Source organism: Pyrus communis, chromosome 5 (genome assembly GCF_041283825.1).
Source record: "Pyrus communis isolate YQ-2024b chromosome 5, ASM4128382v1, whole genome shotgun sequence".
Taxonomy (NCBI): Eukaryota; Viridiplantae; Streptophyta; class Magnoliopsida; order Rosales; family Rosaceae; genus Pyrus; species Pyrus communis.
In genome coordinates this window covers 2,537,630-2,558,008 of record NC_142569.1, presented here as the reverse complement: position 1 = coordinate 2,558,008, position 20,379 = coordinate 2,537,630, and the positions used below count along the sequence as shown (strand labels likewise).

Below are 20,379 nucleotides of genomic sequence, written 5' to 3'. Positions count from 1 at the left end.
ATTGTGACAATTGAATAAGTTTACTTGCAATGCTTGACGCCTAACATGTTATGTTGTCAGATTAGAAACAAAAACGATTTACATGGTTAAGTTTTTACTTGAAAGCTTGGTGCAAATTCACACTCTAACAAGTCTAGTAAGACAGCATTATCCGTATGACAAGAAAGATAAAAGATGTAACAAGATTTTCAAACAAAAGATGAAATAAACTTTAGTTCAAAGCCATTACAATGCAAATGCCTGTTCCTTTTTTCTTTGGTAATTGAAGAGTTTCATTACTCAAAGAAAGTAGACCTCATAAATTGGAACAAAAATTCACTCAAACTCCTTTCAAAATCTTAAATCACATGTTGCAAAAGTTCATCACTCTCTCCTTCAACGATTTGATTGTCGATCATCCCTAAATCTCAATCTCATAAGCACCTTTTCGAGAAAGCACTTTATTTCATTTCTTCTTGACAAAAGTTACTTGTCTCCGATTAACACTGTCTAAGTGGATTAGTATTGTTCCAGCATTTTCTCCTTCGGTCCACTTAATCGATTCTTCCTGCAGTAGCTTCAAAATCTGCGTCGATTTAAAATACAACAGTCAGGTAATTGTTTAGACAGATGCACCAAGTAGTTATGAACCAGTCTTACCAATGATCGTCTTCGAGACCCCTTTGAGATATCTTCCTCTTTTGTATCACATATGACCTTAAGAAACTTGATTGCTGACTCGAAGATAAAACAAAATTTCAGTAAACATGAAACAAAATCGTAAGAAAAATAGGAACACGAGAACGATTACTTACATGAGATACCAGAAAATGAGGAAATTTGACACTTCAAAAGACGTATCGCCTCCTTGGCACCGCATTCTTGCACGTCAAGCACTATTTCACCTTGTGTCTCAACATTTCTGACGAGGAAACGAAAAATGATGATAATTAGCATTGTCGGACCCTATACACTGCCAGTAACAAATTTCCACAAAGAGTCAAAGCACACACCACAGAACTTTCAATAAAACGGATGCTAACCTAGGTTTAAGAATCATTTCATTCGACTTCTCCTCTACTTCACACGCCTTTTCGAGGAAAAAACGTCCCTGTGGTAGCACAATAGAAGTTATAAATTCATTTTGTCAAGGCAAATATTACTATGCCCGTACGCCTTGTTCAATTTTTGAAGCATGTAAAAGCTATTTGCAACAGTCGGAAGATGCTATCCTTTTTGTCAGGGAATCTTGTTTTTTCTTTTATTTGCATGAAAAAAATATAACTCATATCCCATCACTTCATAACAGAAAGACAGAAACCTTACTTGTTCTAGAAGTTTGTAAGCTTGATCACGATCCTTCTTAGCAAATGCGGCTACAGCCTAACAAAAGAGTTGATATCCTTACTCGATAGTGTGAAATTTTAAGGCTACTAAGAGACTCTACCCTCCTTGTTTTATATATCAAATAATTGCACATAAGATAAGCCATAAAAGGTTACATACAGCCTGGTAATAGTCGTTCATTGTACTCCGATACTCCTTCCAAGACTTACGGAGACCCTGGTAGCTATCTTCGTCATCTGCGTCTGCAATTCTAACACACTTTAATCATGAAGGAAAATACAAGACATAAACATAAATTTGACAGGCAAATTGACTTGAGCAACCACACATGGAATTTAGCTACTGCCTTAATAGGTCTGTCTCTTGGATTAATCTGGATTTCATAGGAATTGAATAAATTCCTAAGGCCACCATTCCCTCCACAAAGGGTATTAGGCAAATGAAGTTTCTCCCATATATAGAAAAGGGTGCATACCATCCTCGACATGATGCTGTTGATACACAACAGCTGACTTGTACTCTGAAATCAAATCTTGCGGAGGTTCAGCAACTAGGTGTCCATAGGCTCCATATCTACTCCCTGCCTTTATTGTACTTCTTGGTCGCTCCACTGGTGTCTCCTCGGTTCTCTCAGAAGCACCAAACAGGGAAGCCAGAATACCCTTCGGGAGATCATTTCTCTCCTTTTCCTGTTCAGTAACTTCTGCTCCTTTTGTATTTGAAGCCCTATCTCTGTTACTGCATGAGATGAGCATAGACATGTCAGAGTGATTGATATAATAAACTAGGAACTAATGAACTATAACTAAAGTATTGAAGCAATACCCTTCGGTGTAGTTTTTGGATTTTCTGTCAGAAGATACTTTATATTTCAGGGACAAATCTGCAGACTGGACAATAATCTCAAATAAGACGGCAAGGAGATAAATACCAAAGTAGAATTTACTAAGCATGCTGGAACAATTTCATGGACTAGATCTTACTGTACCTAAAGCCTAAATGCTACACAAAATGCCCCATCCCCCAAAACTATGACAAAACAATAACAAACTTTTACACTCAAATATCGATTACAAGAGCTGTACAAAACTGCATCAATGCATCCTTGAATTAATTTATGCACTTCCGTAGAGTGTGAGCTCTCTTAGTATTACCTCCTTATATGAAATTAAGATTGAATTTACTTTTCTGAAGAACTGATTCAAATGTGCATCAGTGATGCAGTTTGACATGTTATTGGTAGAAATCAGAAAGCACACAAATCCCGTTTTGGAAGTGTTACTAACCTTCTCACTGGATTTTCCAACAAGTTCGCTCCTTTTTTCGGAAGTTGATGCTGGCAGATTAACCAGTTTTTCCATGCTCTGAACGGTATTAAAAGGAAAATGTTATTGCTTAGAAGTACTCTTTCTATACATACCTTTTCAGTGTGTAGCATATGAAAGATAATTGTATAACATTAGAAAATTGGAAAATTATATTGCACATACATCTTAGAGTAACGAAAGGGCTACAAAAATTGTAAAGAGACTGGCTTTCAGGTTTCGATAAGTAAAGAGGGTTTAGTGTACCTTTTCCATATCATATCCGCAACTATCTGCATGTCCAAATAAACCAGGATTAGTGTTCACATATTAAGGTCATTGATCAAACAATTCTTAAACACCACATTAACATCCGTGAAATGAAATCAAAATAATCATCTTAAATCTACAACCATCAAACAGACTGCAATCAAAACATTCAACACTCAATTCATCGTGTCTCAAAAGTCAACATTTCAAATGCCTCAAGCATTAAGTTTTCTTTCCGTAAATTATGGTATAATCATACATTGCACCAACCTAATCATTATCCTACTTTTATTCTCCTCTTCTTTCTCTAGACCAACTCACTCTTGCCCTCTACTCTTCAATGTTCTTTCTTCCCAATCTTCTCTCCCAACTCCGATAACCAAGAGTGTGCACGGTACTTCAACTGAGTGAGTGCGTGTCTAACCACATTATGCTAGACAAAATTTGAATCATCCTTGACAAGTTCAACAATCATGTCAAACTCACAAATACAAACACTTCATGTAAATATATAAACCAAAGAACAACGCAAATCGAAATGGATGAAACAGAAAACTAATAAAAGAGCAAAACTGTACCAAGAACTTGCCGAATCCGATCCCTCTCTAGCTTGAACCCAACTCCAAGCATACTGAACAGAAAATCCTCCATGTCCTGGTGGAGCCGATCATCCTTTGAAGAACTAGACTCATCGTTTTCGACCCAAATTTCTGACATTGGCAACACACTGGAGTTCAGCTTCAACGGCTTGGTTGCTTCACGAGACCCATTTGCCGGTGTCGGCGCCGTTTTCTTAACATAATGCTTCCCAATAATGTTCGAGACGCTACCAGCTGAAACCGGCCGATATTTCGGCTTTGAAGATCCGGGATTCCCGTTCCCATTCATATTCCCATTCCCATTCCCGTTTGCCTGATACGGCGGCTTCTTATAGATACTATTGACAGGTAATCTGGAAGTTTCTCTGCCATCGGGTGCAGAGAGAGCCAGAGCTTCGGCGGCGTCGTCAGCATTCTTCCCCGCCTTGCAATACGCAGAAGCGATTTGATCGAGAGAAAATGCGGGCCCGAACGCCTCAAGCAAACCTCTCAGCGCCATCTCGTCAGTGACAATCGACGCGCTGTTCGAACCAGAGGCCTCCATTTTCCTAGAAACTCGACGGATAACAAGAAAAGGATTCTGAGGAAGACGAAGAGAGTCACACTGATTAGAACAGCAGAGATTATTTTTTTCCAAAACAAAATTCTGGGTTCGAATCAGAAATGCAAATCAACCAAACCGATTTGAACGATAACAAAAAATCACACAAATTGATCAAAATTTTGGAATCGGAGACTCAAAGTTCGAAGCTTTTGGCACTCAAAGACGCTGTTTTATTCAAAAAATCTAACAGCAGTGAGAGATTGGATCGAATAGTTTCAAAAAAAATCCGAATGCGAAACCCAAAAGAATGGGGTTTTGGAGACGAAGATGGTGCGAGAGCGAGAGCGAGAGTGTTGTGATACTTATACAACTAATTCATGAGCGAGTTATGAGAGTGGGAGGATTGAAGAATATTTTGCATAAATAAACAAAATAAATAAATAAATAAAATCTAAAAAAATCTAAAAAAACCAAAAACAAAGAAACAGAAGAAAGCATCACGCTTTTGGCGCCTTCGCTGTTTGCTTACTCGCTTTTTTCCCTTCCAAAGCACGTTCCTTCCGAGGGAAGTTGTTGAGTGATTGATTGGTCAAGTCGACTGTTTTAAGTACTGATTGGTTATTGCCTACCTGGCTAATTACCAACCAAAAATACATGGATTTGGTTGACTAAATTGTGTGATGGTAGGGGGGAGTCGTCTACGTAAATGATACGGGGCCGTTGATATATGTGCGTCTGCATGCATTAATTGATAGAATTACCTTACTGAGTGATAGATTAGTTTCTAATTTGATATTAATTTGGGAGATATTGGTATGTTTCTTAATTTTTTGTATCTAAATCAAGAAGTATAAGATGATGCTTATGTAGGTTACATCATTTGTTGAGAAGAGAATTTTTTGTACCTAGAATATAAGAAGGTACATTATATGTTATAATATAAATAGACGACATTAATTGAAAAATATAGTTCCACTCATCGAAACAATAACAAAAAATGATTCAAGATTGAATACAGAGCTAAAATACACTGCTCTAATCAACTTAGTTGTCGTACTTAGGTTTGCAACTTTTTATTTTGAACTATTATTTGTTCAATACAATTACAAACAACGCACGTAATTATCTGATCACATATACACCATGATGCCCTGGCTTCCATAACCAAATGCATCTTGATTAGCTTGCTTTCCCGTAGGTTTGCTCAACCAACTGCCATTTTTATGCCATTTTCACTGAAACAAACTCATCTGCATGCAGATTTTACAGTATAAAAACCCTAAACATGAAGAAGAAGAAGAAGATCATAGGCAACTAAGTAGCAATAGAAAATGGCAACACCAAAAAAATGGGCATGCGTAGCTTATTTGCTATTACTTAGCTGGGGAGTGAGCTCTGCTCATAGGGCAATTAGTATTGGCAAGGATAAAGCTGTACTAGTTGACAGGCCAGATTCCCTCGGCTTCGGACAAATGGGAGGAGGCCTCGGGGGACAAATGGGAGGAGGCCTCGGCGGGCAAATGGGAGGAGGGCTCGGGGGACAAATGGGAGGTGACCTCGGTGGGCAAATGGGAGGTGGCCTCGGCGGGCAAATGGGAGGAGGGCTCGGGGGACAAATGGGAGGTGGCCTCGGCGGGCAAATGGGAGGAGGGCTCGGCAGACAAATGGGAGGAGGGCTCGGCGGGCAAATGGGAGGAGGGCTCGGCAGACAAATCGGAGGAGGACTTGGAGGACATATAGAAGGAGCGATTATTGGAGGTGGTATTGGTTTCAATCCAAGTTTTGGCGGCAGAGGTGACCAAGGTGGTGGATACGATGGCGGAGAAGGTGTTGGTAGTTGTGGTGACCAAGGCAGTGGATGTGGTGGTGGCTATGGAGGTGGCAATCGTGGTGGCTAATGTGGTGGAAGTGGTGGTGGGGAAGGCGGAGGTCAGTGTGGCGGCCAAGGCGGTGATGATGGTGGCATGGGCCATGATCAAGGCGGCCAAGGTTTCCCCATCCCTAGCTAAATAAACATATCTTGTGTAATAAGCATCATTGTATCATTGTACAACGTGTGTCACAAAAGTTCAATAAAAATCCTCAAACTTGTGACAAAAAAAAAAAAGTGTTTTGCGGCTTTTGCCCTACTGTTTTAAGGCCTTCACCCGCTAATTTTATTGACGGAACTTAGAAATTGGACTGAAATTGCAAACGGAGTTAAACACAGTGATCAAATGTGTTCCGTGCCATTAGGGATCACATAGCACGGCAGAGCCAGTGGCTCTAATTTTTTCAGTCTTTGTTTAGAACTCACCAGTTAGAAAACACTTGTCGTCCCAATTTGATTCCCTACCGGTGCACGGGATGCTGGGGATTCGCGGGCACAGATCCATCTGAAACATCACTCCACAAACTTGTCCATTGTCGTCTTCGCGCCTAGTCACCCTCACCTTGTGCACTGGATGAACAAAGCTCATAAGGCCTGTTCCACTTGCGAATATGCAGCCTGTTACACCATTTGAACATGCAGCCTGTACCACTTAGCATCATACAAGTACAAAATGCGTCACAAAACTAAACCAAAATCGAAATTGTTATTAAACGTTCCTTAATTTGTGTACTTTTTGTGTTTTATGGTGGAAGAAAAATCTACAAATTGTGATCTTTGTGTGCGCATACCTGCATCTAGGAAATCCATATTGTGTCAAATAGTATTCACATCAATGCTAGTGGGAAGGAGTCCATCAACCAAGAGAATCCCCCAAGAACTCACCGGAAAATACAAGCCGGAGTCTCATGTTCAAGCTGAGGTTTCTGTAAAACATAGGAGAGGAGATTGCAGATTTAAGATCTTACAAAATTGTGAGGGCACTTCAACCCTGCGTAAACCGAAAACTGATCAGGGGCTAATATAAAATATACATGACAAGCGAAAAGAATGATCATACTACAATGTCAAGATAATTGTTACCCATGTAATATGATTGTTTGGTAATGTTCACTGACCATTCAACTGTTGTTTTACTTGATGTTAGCAACTGTACAACCATAATTCGCTTCTCGGGTTCGAATTTGGCTACTCGTGGATGTTTCTTTAAAATCTCAAGTGCTTGCTCTTTAACAACCCCTGTGCCCATCCCATGTACGACAAAGATAACTGATTGAGACTCTCTAGCAGAAAGGACCATGTCCAGGCGGTAAGAAGCTTGATTATTGCCGTGGATAACGGAGTGACATGATAAATTTGAATCACTCAGACACTGAGCCGAAAATTTTGAGTCATATATATGAGAATCGAACTTACATAAACTATTGCGGAAATCCTCAATAGTTACATTGGCATGTCTTGCAAAATGTAATATGACAGATCTGGGAAACAACAGGCCATACGTACGCTTAAACCCTAGAGAAGATGGATGTCATGAACAATATTTAACCGTGGCAGAGCCCTACATGAACGAGATTTGATCATACAACCATATATACAAGAGAGTTTTGTGCGATTCCGCTCGCCAAGTGGCAGTTCTTATTTCATTCTCAGCTTGCCAGAATTGGAACGCCGCAGAGTGCAGGAGCATGTTTCCCTTCTTCGAAGACAAGGTTTCCTCTTACGAATGTGGCTGCAACTCTTCCGGATAACTTTGTCCCCAAGTAAGCTGAAATACCCTATACATTGAAAGGAAACACAGGAGAGTAAAATGCTTGCTCGACGCAATGAACTCCGATAACATAGAACTGGTTCAATAGATTAAACCGAATGCATAGGGGTTCTTCAAAATGTGATCAAGAAAAATGCGTACTGGGTGTTTGACATGCGTGGGGAATTCATTATCGAGGTCGAATTCCACATCTGGATCCCATACTACGATATCTGCGTGGTTCCCTATTGCAATTGCCCCCTGCAAAATTGTAATTTAATTAGTAATTAGACATATTTTAGTTTTTCTTGGTGCATATCAATATCCGCTTCTGCGCGAAAATTGGCTAAAACAAAGCAATTTTCCCTGTGTTTTAAAATCGAAACTTCAGATTTGAGCAGGAAAATTTGATGATAATTCCACCTTCAATTTTTGTCCAGCGAGCCTGGCCGGCCTTTCGCTCCACCATAAAGCTAACTGTTGTAATGTCACTCCATATTTCTGGCCATATGACCATGTCACAGGAAGAACAAACTGCAAGTGCCCCGAAAACAATGTTGGTTAGCTGAAACAAATCGCAACTTTTTTACATTTGAAGGCAAAAGTATGCCAACCTGCAAAGATGATATGCCACCCCAAGCCCTCAAAAAGTCTCCATCGTCGAGAAGCTTAAGTTCCGGCAGAGTTGGTGAGTGATCAGAGCTTAGCATGTCAACGTGTCCTCCCTGAAACAAAACATCAAAAGCCAAATGAAATCAATTTGACGGTAAATAACCATCCTCTTTCCATCAATTAGAGTAGTATGGAAAATCACTTTGTAAGGAGGCAGGCAAACAGAAAATAAGTACATACCAACAAAGCCTCCCACAGTTTTTCCTTGTTGGCTGCATCGCGGATGGGTGGAGAACACTTGAAACGCGTGTCTCCATCGGGAATCTCTTCGGATGAGAAAGCTAAGTAGTGAGGGCATGTCTCAACAGTTAAACTATCACCCCCACTTTTCGCTTCCTGCAATAATGGAGAAAAATGCACTTATCGCCTATCGGAGAGAGTAACAAGACGCTATATAAACCGCAATTGTCGAAGACTATACCTTAATAAGATTTAATGAAGAGCGTGAGTCTGACAAGTGAACAATGTGAAGATGAGCTCCTTCTGCCGGGCCACCAATCCTCGTGTCCTTTGTCAAGGTCAAGAGATCCTCAATTGCCGCCTCTTCCCTGTTTCGAAAACAGAGGAAACACAGTTATCGTGTGAGATTAGAACGAGGATTTAGCATCCACACGAACAATATCTTACCATGAAGGTGGCCTGGTCTTGAGATATGTTGAATAAGAACGAGGATTGTTACTACCATCTTCAACTCCCAAGTTGCTTTCGAGCTCTTGTACTTTCTCTGCATGTACAAGTAAAGGCCTTCTGTATTTCGCTAGTACAGACAGTCCCTCCTAATGAACAAGTAATTGAAAACACAGATTTTTTAAAAACGTCAGAACTGTGAAAACAACATTCATCTCAAGAATGCCAATGGATGCAGCAATACAATCAACAAATAAGATGGCGATTATTTTATTTTAATTTAATTGCAAGGTAAATTAGATGTTTTATGTGACAGTGGGAGGGATGAATCTCATGAAACAAACCTTAATGTGACTGGCATTTGTCATAGGAAAGTCGTTGATCCCAGATGGACACATAAAAGACTACAAAAGTAGACATCGAAAAATTCATTAGACGAGGATCGTAAACATCCTGCACAATTTGCGGGTAGAACACTGTTTCCTAAAGCAGGAAAATAGCAAATTTGGTCCCCATTAGATCAGCACGATGTTTGAATTAGTTGGTAAGAGCGTTCCTTGTGGCACAAGAAATGTAATGGAACAGTTCTCTCTCTAGGCAAAACTCACTACTTGAATAGTTACCTTTAGACCAAGAACACCGGCATCTAGGAGGTCCTCGAGAGCAGATGCGTTGAACGCATTTTCAGGAACAAGCCCTCCCCAAAAGCCTGTTCACATTGTATTTAAATTTAAGCGAGTTCTTAAATATTTGAGTATAACTGTATGCCCAACGCATAGTTTCAAGTTCATACCAACATCAACGTAAATTCTGCTCTCGGCGGCCTTAATCTTGAGTTCCAAAGTCTCCCTAGAAACCGTCGATGGCTCACTATTTAGAGGCATGTCAACCAATGTTGTTATCCCGCCTGCAAGTAAGCGAAAAATAAATCTATTCTCGATTTTACAAATCGATGAAAACAAAAGAATGTAGCAGAGTTACATAGGCATACCAGCAGCAGCAGCTTTAGTTCCTGACGGAAATCCTTCCCATTCAGCTCTTCCAGGATCGTCGAGATGCGCATGCCTGAAACCAATACAAACGACGCGTTTAAGCTCAAATCTAAAACCCTAATTACCTTCGTGACGATGAAGAAACAGATCGAAAAGACAACTGATTTTGTCATAACTTACACATCAATCAGGCCAGGCATGACAACGGCCTCTCCATAATCAATCACATTTTCCGACTTGATCTTCCCATGCTTTTCCTCTTCTTTAACAATTGAGGCAATCTTCCCATCCTTAATCTCAACTGCACATTTCCACATTTCGTAAACTTAATTATTTGGTGCTAAAACCTCATGTCCGCCCGCTCTTAGACTCGAGTTATATCATTCTTCTTCGTAAATTAGTGTAGAATATCGTCTTACCTGCTCCAGAAATAACCCCTTGAGGTGTCACAATGTGCTTGCTGGCAATCCAATAATGTTGGAAAGGCAGCAGGCTGCAGTTTGTCGGATATTGCTGCAAAATAAAGGGTTTTGATCGAACTCCGTCAAAATGGCATTTAATTTTTCGGACGTCGGCAATTTCGAACGCAACACATTACACGATTTGAAATTCGAACGAAAATATAGTCTAACATGCACACGAATAATACTGTTTATACAATATTATGATCATGATAACTTTTTAAATTTTTTTCATGATAAACAGAACGACGATACGACACAAATACAACACATAATGTCCACAACGTTTCTGTAAATAAAAATTTAGTGGATATATTATATATTAATTTCACGTCAAAAAAAGAAGTGAAGTCACCAAAATTTCTTAGTGGAATATTCTAAGTGGGGTGGAACGTAGGACAGCATAACTTCTCTATCATCTATTATTTGACAAATTAAAACAAGTTCATATCACCCAGTATTTTAATATTTCAGATCCACTTGTCCACTATCAAAAGAAAAGTAAACAACAAACGAAAATTGGAATTATACACCGACTGACGTGTCGGAGTAGGATTCTCTCACATTTCCTTCTTTATCTTTCTCTCCTTACAAAGAAATCAACAAAAAAATGTTGACATGGTGTAGTATTAGTTCGGTACTGAAGTGTTTTTATAAAAAATGGGTATAAAAAAAAAATTGAGTTCAAAAATATGTTTGTTAAACATTTAAAAACAGCTTATTTTCACAATTTTAGGTAAAAAAAAAAAAACTGAAAACGTGAAGTTGCAAAAATAAACTTATTTTCACGGCACAACAAAGCAGCGATACCAAACCAGACCGTCCAAAAATAGAAGGAGACTGGAATGGAATGGAGGAGGATTTGAAGGGAAAAGATGAAGTCAAAGAAGTATAACTCAGAATCAACACGGTCCTTTAATTGCAATGATTTTTCTAAAAGAAAATAGTGTTTGGTTGATGAGAAAATGCAGAGAGAACGTCCAAGGAAAAACGGAAAATTCAAGTCTCTAGTTTTGATTTTTCTAGTTTGAAAACCATATAAATTATTATAAAAAAAAAAGTTTAGATCGATAAATAATATCGTTTCATAAACTGTTCTTTTGCTTTCTTTGCACTCCATTTCTTTGAATGGATTAGACAGGAAAATAATCACCCTAAAAATTCATATAGTATATTCCAATGATTTTCTGCACAAAACACAGTTTGGTTGTTAAGAAAATGAGCGAAACAAACGAACAATTTGGAATCATATATATATATAAATTACAAAAATCAAAAGTATTTCATTGCACTCCCTATTTCTCGATTGCCTTAAGCATCAGTATTAAACAAAAATATAAAATCAACCCACCAAGAAAAAAAAACAATAAAACAAAAATATCAAAGAAGCATCCCTGAGAGTGAAGAATCAAAACAGTAAAACGTTGCAAGTTTCTACATAAAAATAGTGTTTGGTTGGCGAGAAAAAACCAAAATTTAATCTAACTCTAAATCTTCCAGTATTAACGGAAAACCAGTAACTTAAAAACATTTTTACATCATTAAAATCAGTACAAAATAATACGTAGATACAACCCAACAAAATAAACAAATGAAAAGAAAATTAAATTACATGAAACAAATGAAAAGGGGAAAAAAAATCCAATTAAATTACATGAAACAAAAAATTAATTTGTTATCAGACCTGGGAGGGATACTGGAAATAGAAAAATAGCAGGAAAGAAGCGATCATTGTAAGCAGCGGCAATATCCTCCATTGCAGCGCCTCCATTTTTCTCTCTCGCTCCTCTGACTGCAGACACCGTCAAACAACAAGTGCTCTCTCTCTCTCTCTCTCTCTCTCTCTCTCTTCCTCTATTTATGCAGATTCAATGCACCAATGGGAGCTCCTGTTATTGGAAAATGATATCTCCGGATCCCTTCTTGATCTATCAGAAAATCTGTGTTATAGAAATTTAATCAACGATTACATATAGATTCATTTTAAAAGTTCGAATCAATTTTCAATTGCTCAAAATCTCTGATTTTGTAGATTAGGAGAAAGGAATCTAGAGAAGATCCTTTCCTATGTTGTTTAGTTTGACGTTGATGGGCGTCCACGTGGCACTTATCTACTTCACTTGGGGGAAATAGGGTCCATGTATAAGACAGTGGGATACGCTACATGGGGAGTAGACATACGACAAAGTGGGGGAGTGCACCTTAAGGCTGTCTATGTGCCTCAACTTTGAGATGTCATTTAGTATTACGAGTTATTAATATTTTTTTAGAATCATAAATGATAGGTTTTACGTTTAATTTTTACCAAAAACAAATTTGAACCATAATATTGTTAAGAATATTTGAGGTTTAATTTATCATTTTCGCTTCAGCATAAATAATATCTTTTATTAAAAAATAAAAAATAAAAAATTAAAGCACAACCCGGGATTTATTCCTGAATCTTGATGCCTGGAGGCTGATGCCTTTTGAACAAGTGGGCTTTGTCCTAACAGGGGTGGGGTACCCGTATCGTTTGGTAGCAAGATTCCTGAATCTTGATAGCCTTTTCAACGGGTGGGCTTTGTCGTATCAGGCGTGGGCCCTGGGGTACGCGTATTATTTTCTTATTTCTTCCCATTTTTCAGTTAGAGCAGTTCCACCCCTACAGACTTTGCGCTAGCACCTAGCGCATTTATCCATTCAAGTGAACAGTAATAGACCACAGTCAACAGTAATAGACCAAAGCATCTCCATCCCTAAAAAAAAATAGCCTAGTCCATTTTATTAAAATATTATTAATTTTTATTATAAAATAATAATTTAACTTTTCTTCTTCACTCTGGACTCCCTGCTTCTTGTTCTCTCTGGAACCCAACCCACACTGCGAAACGACGCAACCCACAGCTGAAACACCTCTCCATTTCGATTGAAGCTCCAAAGTTGAGTTACGAAGGTAAGTTTGTGGGAGTTAAGCTCGCTGGTTTTCTCGTCGCCGCCGCCGCTCTCTAAGTCTCGCTCGCCTCCTTCTCTGTCCTCCAACCGGCTCGAAAGCTTCCAGTAAGAGCAGGCAAGGATCAACAGAGCAAAAGCAATCAGACCCAACATCCCCGCCAGGCCTCCCAATAGGTAGGGCATCGGAGAGTGCCACGGCGAGCGCTGCTGCTGCTGCTGCCCCGTGGTTGTTGCAGTTGGCGGCAGTGATGATTCTAGTGGGGATTTTGCCCCCGGAGTTGCAGTAGAGAAAGCAATTACGGTTCTCATATTTCTGTTTAAATTTTTATATATATATATATATTTTTTTTAATTGGAGTTTAGGAAATTAGGAAGGTTTTGAGTCGATGAAAAGAAGGTAAGGAAAGTTAAGCTGATGAAAATGGAGGTGGTGGGTTATGGTATTTATAGCAGGGGAAAAGTGTTTTCACCCAGGGAGTCGAATTCAGGTCGAGGGAGGTGTGACGCGTCATGTAGGCCGGGCAAGGGCTCAGCACATTCTGAGCCGGCCTAGAGACCAGCTTGGGCTGGATGCCAGCCTATCTGCTCGGCTGGAGTGGGTTAGCTGGGTGCCAGGCCAATAATTTGGCTGGGTACCGGCCTAAAGGTTTCCGGTGGAACTGCTCTTAGGGCCTGCGTTTACATTATATTGGTCAATTTCCTCTCGTACCTTCGAGATTCTGTTGGATACAAAATTAAGTTGGTTACAGTTTTTTATTTAAACAACCGATATTATTCATATTAAAAAAAAAAAAAGTGAGCTTACCTTCATATAATGTAGTTCAAATTTATCTTTGATGATAATCGAACTATGTTATTTTGGTCATTATTGTCTCATTGGATTGTAATAGTGTTTATTGATGACATCAACAAAGGCTTGTACATTGAGAATATTTTTGCTCAGCACTCTTAAGAGCCGGTGATGTTTACCATCCTATTTATCACTATGAGTTCAAATTTCAATATTCGTGTCTATGTAGCGGATAGACACAAATATTGAAATTTGAACTCATCAAATGGTGATAAATAAGGTAGTAAACACTATCAATACTTGAGAGTAGTGAGCAAAACTGCACGCATATACATTATGGATTAACGTCACATTAGACAAATGAGACCAGAACCATTAGTTAACTGAATACTAAAGAAATAAATCTCCAATTTCGTCCACATAAATATACACAGTGTTCATCTCTTTTTCTCTTTTCACCCTTTCACATGTACATTATTTTCTCCCTTCTTACACAAGTTCTATTTGAATTGTGATTGTTTGAGATTTTTGTGTACATTGGCATTTGTCATATTAACAAATGTAATAATTTCACTTTCAAAGAAGAACATATTGACACGACACCAACCAAATACAACTTCTAGAGATTTCACTCTGTATCGGAATAAAATCTAAAAAGAAATGATACAGGTCGGAGGAATTTCTTTTAGATTTTGAGTTTTTACTTTTTCTTAAAAAAATGTTATTGACATTCTAAATGATCTTCATTTGGAGGACTTGTTTCAAGTATGGTCCGTGGAGTCAATTGCTTCATCCATATTGTAGGAGTTTTGAGACCCCTCTTGTCCCATATCGGGCAACAGTAGTTTTTCACTAGTCTTTATTTAGACTTATTCTTTTATCTTAGTAATTAGAACTTGGACCATTTGAAAGGAGGATTGAGATTTGAGCCACTAATTGTGTGGATTAGGCTTGATGATTATACTATAATAATAAAATTAATTAATATTAATTAATCAAGACAAGGGCCTTTGGAGCACTTGGGGCCAAGGAATTAAATTAATCTGAACAATTAGTTTTAATTTCGAATTAAGTTTTTAATTAAATTAATTAAAAACGTTTTGATTAATAGACACAACTCTTTGGAAAAAGTTGTATAGCTTCAGATAATCCAAAAGGTGTCTAAAGAGGTATGAAAGAGCCTATATAACTGAAGTCCTCATTTCCATCAAAGATCATCTTTTCTTCCTCCTTGTCTTCCGTACAAAATTTATAGAGAGTAAACACACAAAGCAATTCGCTAGAATTCTATAATCCAGTGCGGGTTGTAGAATTAGGTAGTTGTATCCTGGTCAAGCAGACGTTGTAGAACCACAAGCACGCGAGTGGGACGGAAATACTGTTCGAAGGACATAGCGTTTACGCTAGCCTCTACCTTCAATTCATTCAAGTTAGTATCATTTTAATTTTTTGTAATTATTTTGTAATTGCATTCTGTATTACAAGTATTTTTCAATAAAATATAAGTATTTCGGTTCTGTATTTCTGTTACTTTATTGTTTCTAAATTGTTCTCCAACATATTTATTCATGTTTCTACTTTCCAGTGAGGCGAATGGTCTTTGTATTCTTGTACTAAAATATAATGTTTTTGAGGAGCCCCTCGTTTTTTCATGACTCCCTTCTCTTCCTTCCTTCCTTCTTGAGGAGTGGATTAATGGGGGCCCGGTTTTCTATACTCTATTATGTTTGAATTCATCGTAGGGTTGTATTATCCACTTACTCATTTTTATCTCTCATACATTCTTCTTAATTTCTGACCGTCGAATCGAAGAGGATCAATATATAGATAACTTATTCAAGAAAATTACATATCTACAAAATACCGTCTCAATTCATCCTATTTCATTATATCCAAGATGTGATATGGTTCCGAATGATGGACCAGATATAGACAGTTTCAATAAGATTTCATAACTAGAAGCGCCCCTTGTTTTAAAGAGAGGAGGACAGGTTATTCACATTTCAATTGATGATCAAAGACAAATTGAAAGCTAAGCAGCGGTAGTTCTAAAGATTTCCCTCGAAAAAAAAACTAATATGTGTAACACTACTCTAATCGTATCACACATCTTTCTTGCATTTCAAGAGTGGTGATAAACCCACCCCACTGTCTTATTTCCCCACCCATCTTTTAATAAAAAAAATTTAATACCTAATTTACTCTCTTGTAAAATGACATCTAAGAGCAAAGAAAAGAAAAACCCTTGCTTTCTAGGTTAGCAGGTTCGTTCTTCCCCATCTTCTAGAACAACCCACCTCTCTAAATCTTCAAAAAATCAAGTCCCCAGTACCTTTGGCCATTTTAATTTGATTTGTTTGTTTTTGTTGCTAGTACTAGCAAACAACCTTGAAAACTAGGATAAAGGCTTGTGTGTCCACAATTCACAATCCACATACCGATTGTTGTGAGAGGCACATATGAACACAATGTTCTCTGGGTGGGTGGCGTGCTAGAGGATGGAGAAGACGTCAGGAATTGTGTAAAATGTATTGTATAGATGTGATTCTCATTGTGCATCTTAATCAATTGAATCGTGTCTTTGTAGATTTTTTTTCACTCAATAAAAAGTAAAAATAAAAAGAATTTTAATATAAATGTTATTTTAGAAATAATAGTTGGTCAGAAGATAACATTTCAAGTTTATCTTTTTGTGGTGGGGGTGGGTCTAGTTGAACTCTTTAATTTACCCCTCCAGTCTAACGTAAATTACAAAATCACCCACGATTGCCTTTCCCCATTTTCCCACCACTCCATTTCCAAAGAGCAGAATTCTGATCAGAGGCCGAGAGAAAGAAGAAGAAGATGACACCGCATCAATGGGGGTCTCCGTGCGGCCACCAATGCACGCACAAGTACGCAGCTCTTATGCAGATTCCATGTAAACCCATTCTCCTCCTCACTCGCTCCGAAATATTGCTTCCTCCTGAATCTTTGATTTCCTTTATTCATTTTGATTTTCGTTTTCGTTTACTAATTTCAATTTTTTTGCTCTAATTTTGGCCATTTCGCTTGTTTTCGCGCTCGAAATGATACTGATATCAAAAGTATCGCGCTGTTTATGTTAATCTCGTGTTGGGTAATTAACGTAGGTGATGAATTGCAGAGTTTTTCGACCCCTAATTTTGATTTCTGTATTTTGTACGATCAGTTTTGACCAATTTTGCGTTTTTAATGGCGGAATTTTCCTGGTGAATTGGGGTTGGAGTAATGTTTGCTTTAGGTACAAGCAAGCACCGGAATTTGTGTTTTAATATTGATTGTTTAAAAATCTGGAACTATTATCCTGGATCACTGTAAATTGTGTGTTTTTTCCTGTAGGGCGAGTATTTTGCAAAAAGGGGTGCGATGCGGATGGAGAGACTTGGGAAGAATGTGAGTATTAATTTGTTCTTCAATTCAGTTTTCGTATGAACATACTTAGATGAGAATTTATGTTCTGGTTGTTTGGTTCGGTCTTGTTCTTTTTTCGTTTTGAATTTCGCTTTTTGCCACCTTGATGTTTATGGACACATTACTGAAATGGCGTTTCTAAGAACCCGTTGGTGACCCATAGAGTACTGACTTTGTTTATGCTGTGGAAAGTTCCCCATCTGCATTAACTTTTGGTTTGTGGATTAGCTTGGCTCTTATCGTTTCTGAATCTGAAACTTGATATGGAAGTAGACTATTGGTTTAGAGTTAGTACGCTACTAGATCGAGGTGGGGTTCCGTCCATAAGTAAATTATTATGTAGTTGGTTAAATGCTTCAAGTGATATAGCGAGTATATATAACACAGGCTTGGAGGAGTGCAATGAGATATGCTATAAGGATCCTGTCTTAAAGGACCAGCAATGGAGTGCTTGCATTGACCGTTCTCCGGGAGTTGACAGGTACTCAGAGGTATGTTTCCCTCTATAGTTTCTTCTTAGCATGCTAATGAGCAATGAGCAACATTTTTTATGATAATACGAACACATGGTAATGTTTATTAAATCGTTATCACCTCTTGTATCTTCTCAAGTCCAAAAGTTGTGGTCACTAATGGTGGTGTTGTTCACTATACTAGCCTCATGATTCACTAATTTCTTGTAATTTTGACCAACCATGAGCATTATTTTTGTATTTAAGGTGAAAAGTAGGAATATTTATGCTTTAAACAACTAGTTTTGTCCATTGACGGCCATAAGAAAATTGGTAATTTGGTATTATCTGATATAGCTAAATGCCCCGTGATTTAAAATCTTGAACTTAGTGAATATGAGTGGAAGGGTTCATATGGTTGCATATCATCATCGTCCTAAAGCAGATGAGTTATTGCTGATCCAATTCTATGTGCAGGAGTGTTTTCATGCTTGTGTATCTGGTTGCGGTTTCAAGGTTAGTCTGTTCTCAACCCAGTAAAGTTCTGGTTACATTTTATCTAGGATGAATATTTAGAAAGTTATAAAGTTCCTTGATGTCGCAGTTTGATAAAAATCCAGACATAGCTGATAAAGTTCGTCCAAACAGGCCGCCTAAGCCTCCCCCTGTTGAAAAGCCACCCGCCCACCCTGCTGAACCCATGGCAACGACCGACGACATACTTAGCACTTCTGCATAGTGAGAGACAGACCTAACTATACTAGAAAATAGATACATTTATAGTTAGTTGATAGTCTGCAGGATTTAATTTTCTTTTTGCTATTTATATGCCTTTCGCGTCAACTAACATCCAGGCTTCCAGTTTTTTTTTTACTGTAGACTGGATCCCCATTCTATTGTACTGGAGTTGGAGACGATTTGAGATTGAGATCCACTCTGGATCCCTATGTCCGAAGCTCACTGACTGAGAGAATGGACCACTTAATTTCACTCCTATTGGCCTCTATTAATTCATCACACTGGCCCACTTTACAAAAACTCAAAATTTGAACGGTTCGAATCTCTCGGTTTATGGGCTTCAGACACAAAGATTTGGAATGGATCTCATTCCATTTAATTGTTATTGATATATTTGCAAGTTCAATGGTAGGAAAAATGTTTGAGAATTTGTTCACTGTGGATTCGTTTTTGATGGAAGTGTAGAAGTGGAGAAGCCAAGCTGCCATGATTGAGTTGGGGTAGATGAGTCGGTAGATTTATGTATGTTGAGTGAAGCAAAAAATGTTAATATTTTGTTTAAGTTGAAGGTAGAAAATAAATTAGTCACGAGAAATGTTTTTCCTCGATCACGTTCTACTTCCAACTTGGACCTCTATTTCTTGCTTCAAATTAGATGCGGCAAGTTATTCACTCCAATCCAATCTCAGGCGCCTAGCAACCAAACGAGACTCTTAGGGGGCGTTTGTTTGCCCTCACTAAGTTGGACTGGACTGGACTGGACTAGCTATTAGTCCAATACTGTGTTTGTTCCATGCTGGGACTAACATTAATGAGACTAAAGGGGACTAGCATGGACAAAACCCTTCACTAAGAGGTCTTAGCGAGACCCCCCAATAACCATGGGACTAGCTAAGACTATCCTCTCTTTCTCGTCCTCGTCATGCTCAACGACCACTCCCGATAGACTCCTTGTCATCTCCGGTCACCTAGATCAATCATTAACTTTCCGACTCTCTTTCAGATCCATTTCACAACCAACTTTCATATAAAATATACCAAATTGAAGCTGGGAGTGACAAGATTACGATTTTACCTGAATCGAGGCTAAAATGTGGTCGAATATGGCCGGAAAATGGCCTGGAAGTCTCGGCCTGTTTGGGCTTCTTCAAATCCATGACAGATTCGAGCATTCAAAGCCAAGATCTCGGTCCAGGGATGGTGATGAATTTTTTGGCGGTGCTAACTTCATCCAATTTAATGAGGGTTGGCCGGAAAACACATCGGGAAACCTGCAACTCGTCGGGAAAATTGAAGCCGTGAGGTTCCGTTCGAACAACGCATAGCTAGAGAGGGAGGGAGGACAGAGAAATAGAGACTTGAATCAATAAGGAGTTTGACCAGGAATGAGAAAGAGACATGAATTGAGAGGTCTAAGAGGAAAAAAAGAGGGAGAGGGTGCGACGATGAGAGAAGAGGAAAAGAGTGGGACGGAAATGGTACGAAAAGATGGAGAAAAAGATAAGATCATAATAAAATATTAATAATTTATATATTAAATAATATAATATTAGAATTTGTTATTATCTAGCTTCTTAGTCCAATACTGCACCAAACGCTTCACTAAGTTAGTCCAGTT

General features: G+C 38.5%; 3 protein-coding genes and 1 long non-coding RNA gene across 11 annotated transcripts; 1 reads left to right on the top strand and 3 right to left on the bottom strand.

The window, feature by feature from the left end:
- Nucleotides 1–185: 185 nt before the first annotated feature.
- On the bottom strand, nt 186–4,699 carry LOC137725799 (putative nuclear RNA export factor SDE5). Of its 3 annotated transcripts, XM_088693744.1 has the most exons (12): nt 4,577–4,699; nt 3,479–4,079; nt 2,898–2,923; nt 2,613–2,690; nt 2,152–2,216; nt 1,802–2,064; nt 1,486–1,568; nt 1,306–1,362; nt 1,023–1,090; nt 795–901; nt 640–713; nt 186–565 (listed from the first exon to the last, which is right to left on the bottom strand). In XM_088693744.1, exons 1-12 carry the CDS (start codon nt 4,697–4,699, stop codon nt 446–448), a joined length of 1,665 nt encoding a protein of 554 aa, XP_088549870.1. In that variant the 3' UTR covers nt 186–445. The 3 variants fall into 3 exon arrangements, with proteins under 3 accessions (XP_088549870.1, XP_088549868.1, XP_088549869.1); XM_088693742.1 differs by having other exon boundaries at nt 3,479–4,589; XM_088693743.1 differs by lacking the exon at nt 4,577–4,699 and having other exon boundaries at nt 1,802–2,058; nt 3,479–4,377.
- A 297-nt stretch (nt 4,700–4,996) lies between these two features.
- LOC148696555 (uncharacterized) lies at nt 4,997–6,911 on the bottom strand. 3 transcript variants are annotated; one of them, XR_015962250.1, is made up of 3 exons: nt 6,705–6,911; nt 6,340–6,564; nt 4,997–5,293 (listed from the first exon to the last, which is right to left on the bottom strand). It is a non-coding gene; the product is annotated as an uncharacterized LOC148696555 (long non-coding RNA). The 3 variants fall into 3 exon arrangements; XR_015962251.1 differs by having other exon boundaries at nt 6,340–6,556; XR_015962252.1 differs by having other exon boundaries at nt 6,340–6,531.
- Nucleotides 6,912–7,286: 375 nt separating this feature from the next.
- Nucleotides 7,287–12,465, bottom strand: LOC137726058 (allantoinase). The gene is made up of 14 exons (XM_068464918.2): nt 12,100–12,465; nt 10,374–10,467; nt 10,135–10,255; nt 9,954–10,027; nt 9,756–9,869; nt 9,586–9,671; nt 9,307–9,366; nt 8,963–9,111; nt 8,757–8,883; nt 8,516–8,671; nt 8,278–8,388; nt 8,087–8,197; nt 7,826–7,924; nt 7,287–7,691 (listed from the first exon to the last, which is right to left on the bottom strand). The coding sequence occupies exons 1-14, from the start codon at nt 12,184–12,186 to the stop codon at nt 7,563–7,565; spliced, it is 1,518 nt and encodes a 505-aa protein (XP_068321019.2). The 5' UTR covers nt 12,187–12,465; the 3' UTR covers nt 7,287–7,562.
- A 4,403-nt stretch (nt 12,466–16,868) lies between these two features.
- Nucleotides 16,869–19,189, top strand: LOC137726709 (uncharacterized). Of its 4 annotated transcripts, XM_088693741.1 has the most exons (7): nt 16,937–17,059; nt 17,330–17,401; nt 17,500–17,553; nt 17,800–17,880; nt 17,959–18,062; nt 18,501–18,539; nt 18,628–19,189. In XM_088693741.1, the coding sequence occupies exons 2-7, from the start codon at nt 17,389–17,391 to the stop codon at nt 18,760–18,762; spliced, it is 426 nt and encodes a 141-aa protein (XP_088549867.1). In that variant the 5' UTR covers nt 16,937–17,059; nt 17,330–17,388; the 3' UTR covers nt 18,763–19,189. The 4 variants fall into 4 exon arrangements, with proteins under 4 accessions (XP_088549866.1, XP_088549865.1, XP_068321745.2 ...); XM_088693740.1 differs by lacking the exon at nt 17,330–17,401 and having other exon boundaries at nt 16,869–17,059; nt 17,959–18,052; nt 18,672–19,189; XM_088693739.1 differs by lacking the exon at nt 17,330–17,401 and having other exon boundaries at nt 16,888–17,059.
- The last annotated feature ends 1,190 nt before the right edge of the window (nt 19,190–20,379 follow it).